This window comes from Coregonus clupeaformis, chromosome 17 (genome assembly GCF_020615455.1).
Source record: "Coregonus clupeaformis isolate EN_2021a chromosome 17, ASM2061545v1, whole genome shotgun sequence".
Classification (NCBI taxonomy): Eukaryota; Metazoa; Chordata; class Actinopteri; order Salmoniformes; family Salmonidae; genus Coregonus; species Coregonus clupeaformis.
The window spans coordinates 63,588,268-63,609,685 of NC_059208.1; the positions used below are offsets into that span (position 1 = coordinate 63,588,268).

The 21,418-nt window shown below is 42.6% G+C and overlaps 1 protein-coding gene across 1 annotated transcript; it reads left to right on the forward strand.

Moving 5' to 3' along the window:
* The first annotated feature begins 1,695 nt into the window (after nucleotides 1-1,695).
* Nucleotides 1,696-20,125, forward strand: LOC121586800 (serine/arginine-rich splicing factor 4). The gene is made up of 6 exons (XM_041903795.2): nucleotides 1,696-1,934; nucleotides 10,636-10,844; nucleotides 12,886-12,998; nucleotides 13,620-13,837; nucleotides 18,626-18,691; nucleotides 19,126-20,125. The coding sequence occupies exons 1-6, from the start codon at nucleotides 1,828-1,830 to the stop codon at nucleotides 19,646-19,648; spliced, it is 1,236 nt and encodes a 411-aa protein (XP_041759729.1). The 5' UTR covers nucleotides 1,696-1,827; the 3' UTR covers nucleotides 19,649-20,125.
* The last annotated feature ends 1,293 nt before the right edge of the window (nucleotides 20,126-21,418 follow it).

Consider the following 21,418-nt stretch of genomic DNA (forward strand, 5'->3'; position numbering starts at 1 on the left):
TGGGGCGTTTCAGACGTCCCCAGTGGCTGCATTACAGGTGGAGATGGGGGATATGCCGTTGCAGATTAGGAGACAGCAGCTGGCAATGAATTATTGGGTCAACCTACAAGGACATGGGGTGTCTCATCCTGTGAAAGGGATTTTACAGGCATGCTGGGAACATGAGCGAAGACAGAACACAAGCTTTGGGTGGGTAATACCCAGGCGAAGGAGATGGGACTGGATGGAAGGAAGTTTAGTCCAACGGTAGTTATTCCTGTAAATCCACCATGGCTACTCCCGCCTCCAGTAGTTGATCTAGAAGTGTTGGAGAGACTACAGAAAGATAGGAAGGGGGTTGATCCATCTGATTTGTTTAATAGACGTCTGGAAACTGTGTATCAGGATTTTGTGGCTATTTACACAGATAGTTCAAAAGATCCAAGGACAGGATGTACTGGGTCAGCATTTGTAGTGAAGGAATGTGGGGTGGAAGTCAGGAAACGTATTACAGATCATCTGGCTGTATATACGGCGGAGCTGATGGCCATACTGTTGGCCTTGCAGTTGGTAGAGGAAGTCAAACAAGACAGAGTAGTTATTTGCTCTGATTCATGTGCAGTGTTAATGAGTCTCCAGTCCTTTGGCTCACGTAGCAGACAAGACCTGCTTTATGAGGTGCTACAAACCCATGGCAGGATTAAACAGATGGGAATACAGATAAGATTTACGTGGGTCCCAGCCCATGTTGGGGTGAAGGGGAACGAGGCAGTAGATGAACTGGCTAAACAAGCACTTAGTAGTGGGGCTGGTCCTCTGTAGCTCAATTGGTAGAGCATGGCGCTTGTAACGCCAGGGTAGTGGGTTCGATCCCCGGGACCACCCATACGTAAAAATGTATGCACACATGACTGTAAGTCGCTTTGGATAAAAGCGTCTGCTAAATGGCATATTATTATTATATTATTGATGTTGAAGTTTCAATGAGCAAGGCAGAGGCAAAAATACTGATATATACAGTGATGGTGCAGAGATGGCAGGAGCAGTGGAATAGAGATAAGGGAAGGCATTTATTTCAGGTACAGAGGAAAGTTGGGGAGGGGAGGACGGCAGGAAGGGACAGAAGAGAGGAGTCTATTTTTACAAGATTAAGGGTGAGACACAGCCAGTTGAATAAGACATTAAATGTGATAGGAAAGCATCCAACAGGAAAGTGTGACCATGGAGCATGTATTGCTACAGTGTGGGCAGTATCAGAGGGAAAGAGAGAGGATGAGATCTAGTATGAGGGAGGAGGGGATACAGGAAATTAGTTTAAAGAGTATATTGAGTAAAACGTCATTAGATATAGTCTCAAATATTTTGTTATCTTTTTTAAGAGCAACGGGACTGGCAGGTAGACATTTACATTTACATTTTAGTCATTTAGCAGACGCTCTTATCCAGAGCGACTTACAGGAGCAATTAGGGTTAAGTGCCTTGCTTAAGGGCACATCGACAGATTTTTCACCTAGTCGGCTCGGGGATTAGAACCAGCGACCTTTCGGTTACTGGCACAACGCTCTTACCCACTAAGCTACCTGCCGGTAGGATTTAGTTTCTCCCTGTCTCTGGCCCACACTCCAGTACAGTAGGTGGCGGTAATGCACCATAACGTTGGATGCCAACCGCAGATAAACCCCACTGAAGAAGAAGAAGAAGAAGTCTATTGATGGCTCGCCCACTTTTGCGCGCGATCCTACAGTGTTCAGGAGAGCGTGTATAATTTATGTGCCTTTTCCACTACCGCCTAACTGTGTGTTTGTTCCTGAGAGTGTGTGAGCGACACACAAAATCATCACAGGGGAAATGTCGAGAGTTTACATTGGAAGATTGAGCTATCGAGCAAGGGAAAAGGACGTCGAGAAGTTCTTCAAGGGCTATGGGAAGATACTTGAAGTTGACCTGAAAAACGGGTAACAAAATGAACGCCGCTCTCTCGTAGCTCTGTAGCTAACGCTAGCTAGCTTACCGCGTTGTGTTTGTGGCCTAGTCCTAGTAGCTAGGCCCAAGCCTGTTGAAGCGCCGTTTATTGATAATTATCGTACATTGTTTGGCAACCTGGTTGATGTATTATTAATTTCTATGGATTAGAATGTCAAGATGTTTGCTAGACAACCAAAGTTTGCTAACTAATTTTGTTTAGCTATCGTTAGCTAGCTACTAGTACCTAGCTAACGTTAGCACTTAATTGTTTTGTTTTCAGAGTACTAGACGTTTCCTATTTTTCATGTAATCGCAAGCCACGTGTCAGAAAGGTAGTTAAATGTTTATAGCTAAAATCTTAACTAGGTAACGTTAGCAAGCACCTTAAAATAACAGTTGGGCATGCTAGCTATCTGCTTGACTTGCACAACGACGTTACGCTAGTTAGCTAACTTACCCCCCTAACTGGCGACGTGGACACGTTTTCTGTAACTTGGCTTGCTGTACAGCCAACGATAATGGTGATATTTGGTATCTGGTGGATCAGATGAGACTCCATTTGCAAAGGCAGTTACTAACACTATTACGTGGGATCAAAAACCAAATGCGGATTATTTCGACATAGCTAGTCTAAGCCGTCTCATAACGTTAACTGTACGCAAAACTGCACCATGTTTGCAGATGGAACGTGGCCCTCTAGCACCCTGTATTGATGGCACGTGTATAATAATAATAATGATATAATAATAATAATATGCCATTTAGCAGACGCTTTTATCCAAAGTGACTTACAGTCATGCGTGCATACATTTGTTTTTTGTGTATTGGTGGTCCCGGGGATCGAACCCACTACCTTGGCGTTACAAGCGCCGTGCTCTACCAGCTGAGCTACAGAGGACCACGTGTATGCTCGTGTTGTTTTCGTGTGATTCGTGAGATGAGACCTACATGAGACATTTTTAATGAGGCCAAGCACAAATGATTGTGCCGTTATACAATACATAAGCCTATATGATATAGGCTACTGCACATTACGCACGACAGAAAAACAAAAGCCCATATGTAGTTAGCTCTATGCTCTCTTGGATAAATAAATGAAACTAGCTCCAGTAGGCAAATCTTTTTGAGTCTGAACTTTTATTGTATTATATGGACTGGAATTATGCACATCCTTCAAACCATGGTAAAGCATTAAGGGAAAATGCGATTCTGGTGTAGCACATGCGGCCTACAAAGTTAAGTATAGGCTAGTGAATTAGATTTTCATTTTGAAATATAATAGGGCCTATTGGTGTAATTAGTAGGCTGATGCTTTTATACCTTTCATAATAGTTCCCCTAATGTTATTAGCCTACCTCCTTTCTCTACAGTTGCTTCATTCCTTCCTCACTTTCAACTGTTAAATGACATTTGTTTCGTTGTCCTTATCTTCATCATTCTGACATCCTTGAATAATATAGGACTAGAATTAGATGCAGGAGGCTTTCACTTCTCTTTACGAAGATTGAATGGTTATGGGTCTGAATAAATAACTGCTATAGACTACCGCCATCGCGCATTCACTCTTCTTTCAAACTACCCGTGAGTTCTATTGGCTGCTGTATTTAACATTCAGCAAACGAGGTTGTGTCCCTCTTCGAATAGTCTGTTGGGTAGAAGAAACCCCCCAAAAAGAATGTCTCCAAGAGACTCCAATGGGACTCCAAGAGCTATGGGATGTTTTTTAAGGAGAGGGGCCAGCGGAGCACATATGCATACGCAAGAGACTGAGGTTATAGGCCAAATTATGCGCTTATTTTGCATAACCCATAATTAATTGTTCAAATATAAGGCTAATACTGCATTTAATTTATTACCTGAAAGGGGTAGGGTAAGTCATTATTTATGTGTGTATATATAGATATAGATATATATATACACACACAAACACTACCAGTCAAAAGTTTGGACACACCTACTCATTCAAGGGTTTTTCTTTATTTGTACTATTTCGTACATTGTAGAATAATAGTGAAGACATCAAAACTATGAAATAATACATATGGAATCATGTAGTAGCCAAAAAAGGTTCGATTCCCACAGGGGGCCAGTATGAATTTTTTAAAATAAAATGTATGCACTCACTAACTGTAAGTCGCTCTGGATAAGAGCGTCTGCTAAATGACTAAAATGTAAATGTAAATATATTTGAGATTCCAAGAGTGAATGCCAAGAGTGTGCAAAGCTGTCATCAAGGCAAAGGGTGGTATTTGAAGAATATATTTTGATTTGTTTAACACTTTTTTGGTTACTACATGATTCCATATGTGTTATTTAATAGTTTTGATGTCTTCACTATTATTCTACAATGTAGAAAATAGTAAAAATAAAGCAAAACCCTTGAATGAATAGGTGTGTCAACTTCTGACTGGTAGTGTGTGTGTGTATATACACTACCTTTCAAAAGTTTGGGGTCACTTAGAAATGTCCTTGTTTTTGAAAAATCTAATTTTTTGTCGATTTTAAAATAACATCAAATTGATCAGAAATACAGTGTAGACATTGTTAATGTTGTAAATGGCTATTGTAGCTGGAAACGGCTGATTTAATGGAATATCTACATAGGTGTACAGAGGCCCATTATCAGCAACTATCAGTCCTGTGTTCCAATGGCACGTGTTTGCTAATCCAAGTTTATAATTTTAAAAGGCTAATTGATCATTAGAAAACCCTTTTGCAATTATGTTAGCACAGCTGAAAACGTTGTGCTGATTAAAGAAGCAATAAAACTGGCCTTCTTGAGACTAGTTGAGTATCTGGAGCATCAGCAATTGTGGGTTCGATTACAGGCTCAAAATGGCCAGAAACAAATAACTTTCTTCTGAAACTCGTCAGTCTATTCTTGTTCTGAGAAATGAAGGCTATTCCATGCGAGAAATTGCCAAGAAACTGAAGATCTCGTACAACGCTGTGTACTACTCCCTTCACAGAACAGCGCAAACTGTCTCTTAACAAGAATAGAAAGAGTGGGAGGCCCCGGTGCACAACTGAGCAAGAGGACAAATACATTAGTGTCTAGTTTGAGAAACAGACGCCTCACAGGTCTTCAACTGGCAGTTTCATTAAATAGTACCCGCAAATACTAGTCTCAACGTCAACAGTGAAGAGGCAACTCCTGGATGCTGACCTTCTAGGCAGAGTTGCAAAGAAAAAGCCATATCTCAGACTGACCAATAAAAAGAAAAGATTAAGATGGGCAGTCTGAGATATGGCTTTTTCTCTTCCGTGCACTGATTTTAAAGAAACAATATTCGTGTGATGGGCTGTTTTTAAAACTCTGCAGCGGCAAAAAAAAAAAAGATATCTTACAATAAAAATAAATTAAAAAAAGCTGCCCCCCGAAAGCCAGACGGAGATGGGTAAATTAGACGCGCGTTCTGTCTTCTATTACTGTAGCATAGACTATGCTGCAGCAAATGCAAGCCTACCTGTCACAAAGTGTTCCCATGATCGGTCTACATGCATTGTGTACTGCACTCCATACTGAGATGAGCTGTCTGTCCCCACCCTGAGCGTTGATGATTCATCATGCAGAGGCCGTAGAGAAGCCAGATTTAGACATTGCATGTAGTTTCAGTTCCAGTTCATATAAATAATTTATTGTATTCTCAGTTATTTATCCTGGGGAAGGGGAGTGGTTTTGGGCTGTAAATCTCAGTAACCGGGTTCCCGACCTTCAACCCTAGTACACATAGGCAGGACCGTTACGAACGCAAAGCATCACAACTATGGCAGCAGCATAGCTATACATTGTGATGGTATATGTGAATGCTCCCATACAGCCGGTACACCTTAGCTAGTGTAAAGCACCGGCAGCAATTTTTCAACTGACCTTTACATGGCGATTTACTACAGAGGTGTAAGTAAACCAGTCCGGCACAGAGTACCGGCAAAATAAATAGTGGGGATATGTCGTACTGGTAAAACGCCTATCACAATAATTAAAACATAATTACCGCATGAAACATTTAGGAATGGACTTAATGATGTGGAAATACGCTCCCAAATACGGTGTGGTTCGACGATAACGGTAACATTTTGCCACGGCAGATACTTTTGTATGTATAGTGTTGGTGGACACCCCTTCCAATTTGTGGATTCTGATTTTTCAGCCACACCCGTTGCTGACAGGCGTATAAAATCGAGCGCACAGCCATGCAATCTCCATAACCAAACATTGGCGGTAGAATGGCCCGTACTGAACAGCTCAGTGACTTTCAACGTGGCACCGTCATAGGATGCCACATTTCCAAGAAGTCAGTTCGTCAAATTTCTGCCCTGCCAGAGCTGCCCCCGGTCAACTGTAAGTGCTGTTATAGTGAAGTGGAAGCGTCTAGGAGCAACAATGGCTCAGCCGCGAAGTGGTAGGCCACACAAGCTCACAGAACAGGACCACCGAGTGCTGAACCGCGTAGCACGTAAAAATCGTCTGTCCTCGGTTGCAACACTCACTACCGAGTTCCAAACTACCTCTGGAAGCAACGTCAGCACAAAAACAGTTCGTCGGGACCTTCACCATCTGGCAGTCCAACAGACAAATCTGGGTTTGGCTGATGCCAGGAGAACGCTACCTGCTCGAATGCATAGTGCCAACTGTGAAGTTTGTTGGAGGCGGAATAATGGTCTGGGCCTGTTTTTCATGGTTTGGGCTATGCCCCTTAATTCCAGTGAAGGGAAATCTGCACCAACTGCAAAGCCAGGCCCAATCGCCCAACATCAGTGCCCGACCTCACGAATGCTCTTGTGGCTGAATGGAAGCAAGTCCCCCCCAGCAATGTTCCAACATCTAGTGGAAAGCCTTCCCAGAAGTGTGAAGGCTGCAGCAATGGGGGAACCAACTCCATATTAATGTCCATGATTTTGGAATGAGATGTTCGACGAGCAGTTGTCCACATACTTTTGGTCATGTAGTGTATGTTTGGCTGAGATGTGCGCGGACAGCTGTGAATGCATCAATTCAGTTAGGCCTATTTGACAATCACCGAAAGTCATTCATTACACTTTTGGTGTTTTGTAACAATGTCTCTATCAATTCATCAAATTGCAGGTGCACAGTGCACTCTATGGATGCAGGAATTATTTTAGTGGATGAATGGTCCTTTGTTTTTACACTGCTGCTACTCGCTGTTTATTTACCATGCATAGTCACTTTACCCCTACCTACATATGCAAATGACCTCGACTAACGGGTACCCCCGCACATTGGTACCGGTACCTAATGTTTATAGCCTAGTTATTTTATTGTGTTTTTATTTTATTTAGTAAATATTTTCGTAACTTTCTTGAACTGCATTGTTAAGGGCTTGTAAGTAAGCATTTCACGGTAACCTGTTGTATTCGGCACATGTGACAAATACATTTGTATTTGATGTGCACAGGTAGCCAGGCTTACAGAATCCTTGAAGTGATTTTGACAAAAACATAATGAGTGTTTGTGTTTATGCTAGGGCTGTCCCCGACAAAAAATTAAATAATTGGTCGACCAAGAGTCGTCTGTCTTTCGACCCACCGATTGTAAGATTTTTTATTTTTTATACCCGTGTATTTTTCCAGATATTGACACATCCTATGTGTTTTTAATCAAATCAACTATATTCACTGAGCTTGTCTGACGCTTTAAGCACACGGTTTGATTAAATAATGACGACGCACAAATGACTAGAGGGAGTCCGACCAGCAATTTATTTGATTGTGCCGGGCTCAGACCTGCTGCGCTTTGTTTAAAAAAAAGACCGCATGTGACTGACTAGTACATTTTACATTTACATTTTTTACATTTTTAGTCATTTAGCAGACGCTCTTATCCAGAGCGACTTACATGAGCAATTAGGGTTAAGTGCCTTGCTCAAGGGCACATCGACAGATTTTTCACCTAGTTGGCTCGGGGATTAGAACCAGCGACCTTTCGGTTACTGGCACAACGCTCTTAACCACTAAGCTACCTGCCGCCCCGTTGTCTCTCTCCTCCCTGCTGCAGTGACCACAGAACATCAGTGTCCGTGTTGCGGAAGCTGCAACATAATTACAGCGGTTTATGACTGAAAAGTTCTGTTTCCCGAAATCGCTAATTTGTTTAGGAAAAGCATTCCCTATTTCCTCAACCCTTGCTGTCTTTACGTGACACATGGATGCATCGCACCATGGCCAGCAAAACTACCCCTTGGTACTCAGTTTTTTATTAGAAATTTGACAGTTATGACGGAAGCCTGGAGGTGTGAAGATAAAGTATTTCAACATTTCCAGGTGATAGGGCCACACTCAACTCCAGCTTGGTTCCCAAGTTTCTAAACCAAACCATCTTTCCTATAGTGTCGCCATAATACATATAAACAAAAGCATTCATAGGATAAATGTAGGTCATTCATATATATAGCTTATGCGCAGCACTTATTTCAATTTATCGAATCAGTTATTGTTTTCATGCCCAAACCACGAGCAACACCTGTGAAACTCAGATATTTCTCTCAAAACACAGGAATGTCGATTCACACGGGACTAGTATTACCAGAGGACCTTGGAGTTCGCCAAAAAACAGGTTATTCTGGCTGGAATTGTTACACTCCTGCCATATAAAAAATTACTGCCATGGCACATTCGGACAGAACTAAAATTACTGATGTGGTGTTTTGTGCTCGTGCAAATAATTACAATTACCTGACCTCCCCCGGTAAAACTTATCCCGTCCCAATGGGGCACAATAGGGGCCTGACCTATGGCATCATCACATCAATAAATTGGTTATAACAAACTCTGAACACCGTAACACGTGACAGCAAAATGGATGCAGAGGACGTGACAAATATAAACTCTAAAACGGGGGAATGTTTACCGGTTGCTCAGGAGGTAAAGGGGAGGTCAGCTGTGTGGAATACATGTGACTAGTAGTGGAAAATAATGGAGATCAAGAAAAACAAGGTAAGGAGCAAGCTCTGCTTGCATATTATGCCAAACAGGTGCTGTATTTATAATATAATTTATATAACAATATGATTTTTCTGACCGTTTGGAACAATATAAACATTGTAAGCGTACCAGAGTAAACATTTTGTTTGTTTGTTTGTTGCGCCTTTTATTGCAGCAAAGACTAAAAACAGTCACATTCATTCGTGAATGCAATTTCCCGAAATGGAACGGTTTATTTATTGTATAAGCTAATTATTCAAGGCTCGCTTTATTTTTAAACTAATATGCTTGATTGCATTTCAAATCATGAATGACTCGTATGCTCTGTGATGACATGAATGAATGATTTGATACAGTATCCTATAGATGTATTGAAATATAGGCCTAAGTAAGTTATGGTATTAAGACTAAACAGGATGTGCTCTTAGGCCTACAGCTCGATGGTGGTTATACAAGGCTGCTATACTAAGACTACTAATGATGATGACATCACTTATTATAATAACAAGAAGGAGATCAAGAAAAAGGAGCATTATTATAATAAATGCAAATTCAGACAATTTGGAACAGTGTAAACAACACTAAATAAATAATACCAGGTATGCTGTTCTAACGAAAAAAATGTAAAGTTTAAAGCCTTTACTACAGTAAAGCAAAAAAATGAATTTGTGAAATTGTTTACTTGACATGTCGTTGCGTGAGGCTTAGTGCTCACGGAATCAGCAGGCATTAAACAAACACAGAAGCAGGATCTGTCTTATTTATATATATATATATATATGATTTATAAATTGTGTTCCTTTATTATTATTATTTTTTTTATAAAGCCAGGCCCATTTAACAGTTAGGCTATTGATTATAGACCTAATTAAGTTGGGGTTTCCTCTCTCCTCACTTTTCGTAGACTATAAGTCAAGGGCTGTTTTCTCATCTCATTCTACTGCTGCCTCCGCCACATTGTTCTCAACACCAATATGCTGGTTAACTTTTCTATTATGCACATAGCAACATGGTCTAGGAAAAGGCGCCAATTCAACAGCGCGCTGAAGTGTTTCAGAACCGTGTACAGCGGCCGCTATCCAACGAGGGAGAAAGTGCATTTGTTATAAAATATTTGTATTAGTGTTGCACCATTGTTATGTAATATAACCATATATAATTTTAGTAGCACGTGTCTTAGACTGATGGGCGGTGCCATCCCCACGGCCTCCACACTAGATCAGTCCACTCTGCGCGAATCGGACACCATGAGATTTTGTATTTTTTGGGGGGCTACTGTTCGACTACAGAAATCTCGGTCGACCAACAGCCAATCGACCAGTCGACTAAATGGGGTTTATGCCACCTTTTTAAAAGGTAATGTATTTTAAAAGTTAAAATGAATAGGGGAGTCTATATGGAATTATATGATTAAGCCCATAACAATTTTTCACAAAAAAATGCTCCCGTACTGAGAAGAAATACAAAATTACTTTCAAATTTCACCCCTGCTTAATTCTCAACTTGGAACTTATCAGTCTTCTCAACTCCCATCGCTAGTTGCAGGTGGAATGTTGGAATTGAGAAAAGGTTCCGTTATTACATTAAATCAACAAGGTGTCTTGAGTGTGAGCGATTCAAAATGTTACTTTGTGATTTATGAAAGGGGTCATATACATTTGAGTCTGGCTGTAGTTTTTAGTCAAATCATTTGATCCCAAATCTGTGCCATGTCTCTGGCCTAACATGCTTTGTCTCCTCTGTGCAAAGGTATGGGTTTGTTGAATTTGATGACCCCCGCGATGCAGATGATGCTGTGTATGACCTGAATGGGAAAGACCTGTGTGGGGAGAGGGTTATTGTGGAGCACACAAAGGGGCCGCGGCGGGACGGCAGCTACGGCTCAGGAGGAGGAGGAGGAGGCGGCGGAGGAGGAGGCGGCGGCGGAGGAGGTGGTGGTGGTGGTGGAGGTGGAAGAAGTAAGTTTACAATGCAGTGGTGCTTTAACATTAGTTGAAATGTAATTGAGGAGGCCAACATGGCAGTGTATAGTATGTAGGATAGGAGACTACTGCATAACGTCTCAAGGTTTGTCCTTGGTGGTTGTAGTTCATATAATTGTGTTCCTTTACATTTAGGTAATTTCGCAGACGCTCTTATCCAGAGTGACTTAGTCAGTGCGTTCAACTTCAGGTATTGGGGAAGGTAGCCGCATATCTTAGTTAGTAAAACACATACTTTGTGTTTCAGCTATTTGTTAATGCTGTTAATGCTGCATTTGATGACGTGTCCACCAGATGTCAGTTTTTTTTTAACCTTTATTTACCAAGTGGTTTTATGTTTAATCTGATGGACTCTGTTCAAATGCTTGTTGCTTCCTTGGGGATAGTAGTGATGGTAACTTGTAGTCAGTGAAAATTGTACCACCAATACCATATTGGTATCCATGGTCACAGCTGGCACTGTCATACACTCCATTCATCATCTGGGTTGTGCTCTGCTCACGCCATGGTCCCACCGCACTGATTCCATCCCTTTTATGATTGATTAATTGCACCTCAAGTAGTTTTTCTGTGACTTTTTTTATGAGGACACATTTAACTAATTTGCTGTAGTTTCAGCTAGTTTCTGGGACAAGGGGTTGCCAGTGTTCTGTTCTAAATCCGGCCTATTAGGTCACTCCTAAGTCTAATTAGCATACGTGTGTCGCATTCTAGCAGATACCCATAGACTTCCAGGCGTTGCGTTAATGCTAGTTAGCATTGGCTCGCAAAAAAAAAAATACCTCCAACTTCTGTCATGCTGGACACAGACATGAAAATGGTATCCATGAGTTAATCTGACTCTGGGGAATTAGATAAAGGGGTGTCGTTGCCAACATCCCAAAGTATCCCTTTTTAAGACACCGTTTTTGTATTGTCTTGCAGATGTAGTCACATCACGGACAAGCTAGTACTACAAAATAAAGCCTTTTATGGTACTTAACAGTAATTGTTTGAGTAATGGGTGTAGAGAACACATTTTATATTTGAGTTGAATGAGGGAATTAAAATTACATGCACCACAGCCACCAAATGACATGCCGTTATCTTGGGAACCTGTATGCTTGATTTGAAACTGTTACAGGGAAACAAATGCACTTGTATTCGTTCAAATTGTCAGGGGAAAACTAGCTTGAGATTCACTACCGTTGAATATTTGCTGATTAAATGATCTAATGTGATTTGAATAGAATAACTAGCTAATTTGTTTGAATAATTTGAGAATCGTGTAATCTACTGTTTTTATTCAGGATTCTTTTTATTTTGTTTAATTAAATGAATGTTGAATAATAAAGGTAAAGATTTAACAAAGAACCTCAATGTTTTAATTGAAAGAGTCCTTTGCTGACTGCCTGCCCCTATTGCTGGCCTGGCCATGGTGTCCCCTTTCCAACCAAGAGTGTGGTTTGACCATTCTGGGCCCCTGGGCAGACCAAAAAAGGGAGCCATTGTGAATGAAGACCGCTTGTCCCATTAGCCCCAGGCCGGGTGGTGAGGATGCCATTGGGTTAGGAACAGATGTGGGTTGAGCTCTTATCGGTGCCTGAAACAAATGTGAAATGTCTCTAGATTTAGATGTGCTAGTTAAAAAACTTAAACTTTAGTGTCACCGTAAGTACTGTCTTCAGTGAGGTTTTTTTTATCTAGCTTTTCATTTTGATTTAAGTTTGTATGTAGAGTTTTGTATTCAGTTCTACCCAAACTTGAATCAGTTAATGATTTTAGTTGTTAAGATGCTGTTGAAGATTAAGGATAGGCTATGTCAGTGTTCCTGATGGAAATGTGCAATTTTCTAGATAATATAGCCTAAACACAGGTTTGATTACCTTTTTTTGGTTAGCCCGTTATCTATTTAATTTCTCCCAGATTTTACAAGTGGCCATTGTTTACGTAATGTAGCTTGGAGTTTAGTATTGAGGCTGTCCTCTAGGTGTGTCCCTGCCCTAATTGCTGCTGTTCTGTCCTTGTTACCTTGAAGGCGGGGGCGGGTATGGGCGTGGCGGCAGAGACCGATATGGCCCACCAGCAAGGACAGACTATCGGCTGATTGTTGAGAACCTGTCCAGCCGCTGCAGCTGGCAGGACCTGAAGGTATGGTGGCGACGGGTTATTCAGCAATGATAACGCTCTCTTCCTTTATGATTTCGGCATCCCATGTTAATGTTTGGAGAGAAACATTTTTAGCCTTTTTGCATGTACAGTGAGGGAAAAAAAGTATTTGATCCCCTGCTGATTTTGTACGTTTGCCCACTGACAAAGAAATGATCAGTCTATAATTTTAATGGTAGATTTATTTGAACAGTGAGAAACAGAATAACAACAACAACAAATCCTGAAAAACGCATGTCAAAAATGTTATAAATTGATTTGTATTTTAATGAGGGAAATAAGTATTTGACCTCCTCTCAATCAGAAAGATTTCTGGCTCCCAGGTGTCTTTTTATACAGGTAACGAGCTGAGATTAGGAGCACACTCTTAAAGGGAGGCTAAGAGTTAACAATGTCTACACTGTATTTCTGATCAATTTGATGATATTTTAATGTACAAGAAAATTGCTTTTCTTTCCAAAACAAGGACATTTCTAAGTGACTCCAAACTTTTGAACGGTAGTGTATATAACATGAAACATGTATATAACGTATACCATATTAATTCAATTGTATCTTTTGTGGTTTGCTCACCTAATGCCAACCTTTCCGTTCCTTCACCAGGACTACATGAGGCAGGCGGGTGAGGTGACGTATGCTGACACCAATAAGGGGCGCCGGAACGAAGGGGTGATAGAGTTCAGGCTGTACTCTGACATGAAGAGAGCCCTGGAGAAGCTGGACGGCACCGAGGTGAACGGCAGGAAGATCCGGCTGATTGAGGACCGCCCGGGGGCCAAGCGCAGCAAGCGCTCCTACTCTCGCAGTCGCAGCCGCTCCAGGTAAATAATAATATGCCATTTAGCAGACGCTTTTATCCAAAGCGACTTACAGTCATGCACGCATACATTTTTGTGTATGGGTGGTCCTGGGGATCGAACCCACTACCTTGGCGTTACAAGCGCCGTGCTCTACCAGCTGAGCTACAGAGGACCAAGAATGCTGATTTAGCTAGAAGTCTCAGTTTTTTATGATGCAAGATTTGTTTAGTCTGTGATCAGTGACTGAAGCTAAGGCTGCATTTACAATTTTGATCTTTCTTTGCCACTAATTGGTCATTTGACCAATCAGATCTGTTGCCCATAATTGGGCAAAATATCAGCGTTGATTGGCTGTGTAAACACAGCCTAATTGATCGTGTCCAACATGGAGTAGGTCTTCTAGAAGAGGATGTGATTTCAGCTGTATATGAGACTGACTGATCTCTAAATCTAAATGATTAGTGGTTATTTATGATGCAAAATGACCTTTCGATCTGTCAATCAGAATCGATGCTCTCAAACACGGCCTGTATCTTCAAGGGGATTTTAGTTTTCTAGGGCTGTTGCGGTGACTGTATTACCGCCACACCGGCAGTCATGACCGCATTAAAATTCCACGTGACCGTTGAGTCACGGTGATCTCCTGTTATGCACTCTGGACATGCTTTGGTAGTACCCAACTCACTAACGACCATCAGGTCCTAGTGGCCTGGTACTCAGGGCTCTATTGTCCCTCTAACCATCAGGTCCTAATGGCCTGGTACTCAGGGCTCTATTGTCCCTCTAACCATCAGGTCCTAATGGCCTGGTACTCAGGGCTCTATTGTCCCTCTAACCATCAGGTCCTAATGGCCTGGTACTCAGGGCTCTATTGTCCCTCTAACCATCAGGTCCTAATGGCCTGGTACTCAGGGCTCTATTGGCCCTCTAACCATCAGGTCCTAATGGCCTGGTACTCAGGGCTCTATTGTCCCTCTAACCATCAGGTCCTAATGGCCTGGTACTCAGGGCTCTGTTGTCCCTCTAACCATCAGGTCCTAATGGCCTGGTACTCAGGGCTCTATTGTCCCCTCTAACCATCAGGTCCTAATGGCCTGGTACTCAGGGCTCTATTGTCCCTCTAACCATCAGGTCCTAATGGCCTGGTACTCAGGGCTCTATTGTCCCTCTAACCATCAGGTCCTAATGGCCTGGTACTCAGGGCTCTATTGTCCCTCTAACCATCAGGTCCTAATGGCCTGGTACTCAGGGCTCTATTGTCCCTCTAACCATCAGGTCCTAATGGCCTGGTACTCAGGGCTCTATTGTCCCTCTAACCATCAGGTCCTAATGGCCTGGTACTCAGGGCTCTATTGTCCCTCTAACCATCAGGTCCCAATGGCCTGGTACTCAGGGCTCTATTGTCCCTCTAACCATCAGGTCCTAATGGCCTGGTACTCAGGGCTCTATTGTCCCTCTAACCATCAGGTCCTAATGGCCTGGTACTCAGGGCTCTATTGTCCCTCTAACCATCAGGTCCTAATGGCCTGGTACTCAGGGCTCTATTGTCCCTCTAACCATCAGGTCCTAATGGCCTGGTACTCAGGGCTCTATTGTCCCTCTAACCATCAGGTCCTAATGGCCTGGTACTCAGGGCTCTATTGTCCCTCTAACCATCAGGTCCTAATGGCCTGGTACTCAGGGCTCTATTGTCCCTCTAACCATCAGGTCCTAATGGCCTGGTACTCAGGGCTCTATTGGCCCTCTAACCATCAGGTCCTAATGGCCTGGTACTCAGGGCTCTATTGTCCCTCTAACCATCAGGTCCTAATGGCCTGGTACTCAGGGCTCTATTGTCCCTCTAACCACTCTGACATCAATGCAAATGCAATCGAAAATCACATCAAACACTTATCATCAAAACAGTAGGCCTATAGTACTTTTAAAACTGTGATGATCAATTTGAAGAAAGTTCACCAGCAGGTTGAAACAGTGTAAAACATGGTTGTTGTGGATGTTGTTTCAAAGCCTAACACATGGAAATGGACAGGCTTTCTAGGGTGATGATTAATTCAAAACACCTGTACACATATTAGATCATATGCATAGGCTTATTAGCCCAAGCCTGAAAAAATAAAAACTGAATTAAAATGGATTTTGCCGTTATACAGTACATAGCCTACCACATATTACACATGGCAGAAAAACATAAAATATAACTGATTTAAATTGTCTTTGGTACATAATTGGTCTAACCTATACTCCAAAATTAAACAAATTAGAGTAATTGCCTTTGAGTGTGGACTGTATTGCATACTGGATGGACTGGTTATCATGCTACTCTCCCACATTTCTATATATTAGTATAGCCCTAGTCATTAAAAAAATATATATATATATATTTTACCTTTTATTTAACTAGGCAAGTCAGTTTAGAACAAATTCTTATTTACAATGACGGCCTACACCGGCCAAACCCGGACGACGCTGGGCCAATTGTGCGCCGCCCTATGGGACTCCCAATCACGGCCGGTTGTGATACAGCCTGGAATCGAACCAGGGGGTCTGTAGTGACGCCTCAAGCACTGAGATGCGGTGCCTTAGACCGCTGCGCCACTCGGGAGCCCAATGCTGTTGGTTCATTGATTGTGCAGGGCGGTTTACAGTTAGCCTACAATTATAGTGAATTTGATTTTTAATAGCCTAGTAATAGGGCATTTAAAAAAAATATTTTCATAGTTAATTGACACATTACCTTTTTTAGCTACATAATATCTCACCACCATGCGTTTCCATCTCCCCTCGCTCCTTTATTCCTTTCTCCAGCGCACAGACGGGCTGTCAACCAGTTTAGTGAAAACATGTTACTATCGATGTTCCCGAACATACTTGACTTGGTTTCCCCAAATGAAGCACTGGGTAGCTGCAGGAACGAGGTTGGAGAGCCCCATGGCACACAGAGTGGATGGACGTTTGGGTGGAACGTCACCTGTCGGGGCAGCGAGAGCACGCTCCTCAATGGTTGACCCGTGGAGTGAAATAAGTGTTATAGTTCTTTCTCAGCTGCTCATATTAAGCACATGCTCCTCTATAAAACCAAAGTAGCTTACAAAAACGGCGGGAAAGCGGCCTCCATTCGCTATTTGAGTGCCTACAGATGACATGTCTTTTCTCCCGTGCCCCTCTTCCTGCCCATTTTGATAACGGGCCATCCTAAAGCTAAACAAATTTTACATATTAGTAAAGACAAGATTAAATTGAGAATAGTCTGATGGGTGAAAATACGATGACTTGATGAGAGAACAGCGTGTGCAGCCGGAGGCAATGAACAGAGCTCAAGCTTTTTTTCCCCTTCTACTTTCTCGAATCATCAATAGCCTATAGTCACACCATGCAGCCCATATGTTTTGATTTCTGAGTCATTCTATGGTTTATCATTCACAAGTAAAGTTGCCAAATAACTCTAAATCTAGCGTATAGGACCTGTTTTCAAATGATCACGTTTACGCTCAACATAGCTCTGTAATGGGAAAAATATCCTTTCTATTGTATTCAGCTAAGTTGAGTTATATTCTTCTTTTTAGTATTAAAATCCTATAGAATAATGGCACAGGACTTATAAGCATATCTTGTCGGCTAAATGAACAGGCCTATGGCATGGAGCATAGCCAGGTAACATACAGTAGGCCAACTCCTATTCTGTTCTTCAGAAATGCATTTTCTTCCTATCATGTTTTTTAAGACCTGACTAAAATAATGCATTTATTCTAATTGTTAGAGCCGATTTGGGCATATTTTGTATAAAAGACTGAACATACTGAGCTCCATGTACATTTGTGTAAATATATTAAATATTAATGTATATGATGAAATATTAGGTACGTACCTTTATGATTTATTTACTGGATTAAGATATATTTATTTGTTATTAATGTAACTCAGTTTTTGGCCCCCCCTCTTGCCCATTCATTGTACTGTGTTAATTGTGTTAGTATAAAGGCAGGAAGTTGGGCCTTCGGGGGGGGGGAGTCCTTGCTAGATGCGGGAGCGGTATAGTTTTTTGACCATATAGACATACAGAAATACAGACAGACAGGTCATATTATATTATGTATTTGCATTTCAAGTAATCTCTGCTTTAAGTTGATTGGAGAATACCTTTTTGTTAGATAAGAAGAATAAACATTTTTTGTTGCACTATATCCCTGGATCTCATTGAATGTTTGGCCGTTTGGAAACGTTGAGTGTGGACTGTATGCGTCCGAAACAACCCCGCTTCAGGCTAGGGCAGTGGCTATGGTAAAGAGGAAAGGAAGCCACTACACTAATGGTGTATATTAACTTATTTGATTTTTTTTTTTTTTTTATGTAAATGTTCCAACGGCGCCCATCAGCGGCTTGTATTCCTGGCGACGCTAAACGTGTTTGTTAATTAACGGTAAATTACCGTGGGACCGGCAGCTTTTGCGTGACAATAACCGACCGACAAAAAGTAATGACCGCCACAGTCGTAGTTGTGTCCCACAATTCATTGCTTTGCCACAAGTTCAATAACGTGGTTATGAGACTGATTGATCTATAAATCGTAACGAGTAGTTATTTGATGGAAGGTCTTTAATCATCGACTGAGCAAAATGAATGCGTTTAAAACACGGCCTATATATATTGAAAGGACTCTTAGTTATTTCAGTTGCCCCCCCTCAATGCATTGCTTTCTCACCAGTTCACAGTTAAGATTCACTCTTCGATTGGTCTGCACGTCACTCTTAAGCTTCTTTCATGTACATGGCTTACCTTTTTTAACGTACGTTCTCCTTCCTCTGTCTCCAGGTCCCGTTCCAGGAGCCGTGGGTCCCGTAAGAGCCGCAGCGACAGCAGCAGTCGTAGCCGCTCCAGGTGAGGCCAGGCAACGTTTGACTCATATGCAAGGGTGACCCCTGACCTCTTTTTTAATGTGTCCCAAATGGCACCCTATTCCCTATGTAGCGTACTACTTTTGACCAGGGCTTTGGTCAAAATTAGTGCACTATATAGGGAATAGGGTGCCATTCATATCTCTACTTCTGCCCTTATCTACTGCGACTATACTTAGTCGTTTTCTGAGGGACATCTGTATCACCCGTTTCTCAAGTCACTGTGTGTAGTAAATATCCACTTACCCAGAGCTCTTGACTCAGTATGGACTTTGCCCCCCTTTTTTTGTTTCTACCCAGATGTCCTAACAGATGTCATGACCAGTTAGTGCTAGGGGTGGTGGCTATTTTTACATTGCTGCAGTTCAATTACATTTTAGTTGACTGGTTGTCTGTCTGCTCCTTCCTGTTCCCCAGGGGTGCTGCCTCACGCTCACGTAGTCGCTCCCACAGCAAGAAGGACAAGACCAAGGGCCGCAGAGAGGAGGAGCGCACCAACGGTGCCCACAAGGCCAAGGAGGGGCGCGGGGGCCGAGACGAGGGGCGCAGCAGGAGCCGCAGCAGGAGCCGCAGCAAGAACAAAAAAAGCATCAAGAAAGAAGGGAAGAGGGACAGGAAGGATGAGTCCAGGTCCCGCTCTCGCTCCAGATCGGCAGCCAAGGATCGCTCCAGGAAGTCTGGCTCCAAGAGCCGCGAGCCGGCCAAGAGCGACGACGAGGGAGCTGCAGCCGAGAAGGCGGCCCCCCGTACCCGCTCTCGCTCCCATACTCCCACTGAATCTAAACCTAAGTCAAAGTCTAAGTCCAAGTCCAAGTCCAAATCTCCATCTCCCTCCCCGGCCAAAGCCCGCTCCCGTTCCCCCTCCGTCTCCCGCTCAGAGTCCCGCTCCAAATCTCGCTCCGCGTCTCGTTCTCGCTCCCGTTCTCGATCACAGTCCTGAGCTGGGGATACCAACATCACCCATAGTGTTTCCCCTCCCCGTTTCTTCTCGTCCACTGTCTCCACCCCTGCGTCTGTCCCTTTATTTTTATTTTATTTTTTTGAGTAATAGTTTTATGAAAACTCCAGGCACTCATGCTCGAGGTGTCTTTCACACACTCTCCCCCATTTCTTTTAAATATACAGTGCTTGTCGGTCATTCTGCATATTTTTCCAGTAGCGTTGTCTCTCTTAATTGAGGTGTTTGTAAAATATGAAAATGTAAGTTCGAGGGTATTTGCTTGGATAGATTTTTGTAAGTAGAAATGAAGTTTTAAAAGTGCTGTAGTAAGTGTGTTAACCTTTATGACGTACTTAAGCATACCGTGCTGTCAATGTTGTTGCAGGGTGGGGTTGTTTTATTCTGTTGCATCTTTTCACTTTGTGGAAAATCCTTTTACCGGTTTTAAAAAATAAAAATAAAATCCTGATCTCGAAATGGAGTTGTCTTTTGGTTTCTAAAATAATTTGGGTTGCACGAACATAGCATACTGATCAAATTGGTGCTGAGGTTAGTACTGTTGGAACCAACGTCTCTGCTCCAGGGTGGAGTGTGTGTTTAAGCGTGACACCCTGGACCAGAGCTAAACCCTACACAACTATAGGGGCAACAAGAATGCCAACATATAGAGTAGCACAGTATGAGTCATAATACCCATAAAACCTAGCGGTCAAACGGGGGAAATGGTTCCAATTGTTTCTCCACAATTTATTTTTCCCATAGGGGATTGTAGAAACACTTAAAGGCTGTGTTTCGTGTGGGCTTACCCTGGCATGATGTTTGCATAACAGTGTAAATCTCTAGGACAATGTGGCTTTTCAATGTATTTGCCTGTATTTACCCCACCAAAAACTGAAACGCTAATGTGGTTATCATACAGAACTACACTGCTCAAAAAAATAAAGGGAACACTAAAATAACACATCCTAGATCTGAATGAATGAAATAATCTTATTAAATACTTTTTTCTTTACATAGTTGAATGTGCTGACGACAAAATCACACAAATTATCAATGGAAATCAAATGTATCAACCCATGGAGGTCTGGATTTGGAGTCACCCTCAAAATTAAAGTGGAAAACCACACTACAGGCTGATCCAACTTTGATGTAATGTCCTTAAAACAAGTCAAAATGAGGCTCAGTAGTGTGTGTGGCCTCCACGTGCCTGTATGACCTCCCTACAACGCCTGGGCATGCTCCTGATGAGGTGGCGGATGGTCTCCTGAGGGATCTCCTCCCAGACCTGGACTAAAGCATCCGCCAACTCCTGGACAGTCTGTGGTGCAACGTGGCGTTGGTGGATGGAGCGAGACATGATGTCCCAGATGTGCTCAATTGGATTCAGGTCTGGGGAACGGGCGGGCCAGTCCATAGCATCAATGCCTTCCTCTTGCAGGAACTGCTGACACACTCCAGCCACATGAGGTCTAACATTGTCTTGCATTAGGAGGAACCCAGGGCCAACCGCACCAGCATATGGTCTCACAAGGGGGTCTGAGGATCTCATCTCGGTACCTAATGGCAGTCAGGCTACCTCTGGCGAGCACATGGAGGGCTGTGCGGCCCCCCAAAGAAATGCCACCCCACACCATGACTGACCCACCGCCAAACCGGTCATGCTGGAGGATGTTGCAGACAGCAGAACGTTCTCCACGGCGTCTCCAGACTCTGTCACGTGCTCAGTGTGAACCTGCTTTCATCTGTGAAGAGCACAGGGCGCCAGTGGGG

Bases quoted from the DNA above. Each gene is read 5' to 3' on its own strand.
- LOC121586800 (XM_041903795.2), top strand. From the start codon at position 1,828: ATGTCGAGAGTTTACATTGGAAGATTGAGCTATCGAGCAAGGGAAAAG. The intron at 12,999-13,619 runs GTATGGTGGCGA...TTCCTTCACCAG, and splicing joins GCAGCTGGCAGGACCTGAAG to GACTACATGAGGCAGGCGGG. The intron at 13,838-18,625 runs GTAAATAATAAT...CTCTGTCTCCAG, and splicing joins CGCAGTCGCAGCCGCTCCAG to GTCCCGTTCCAGGAGCCGTG.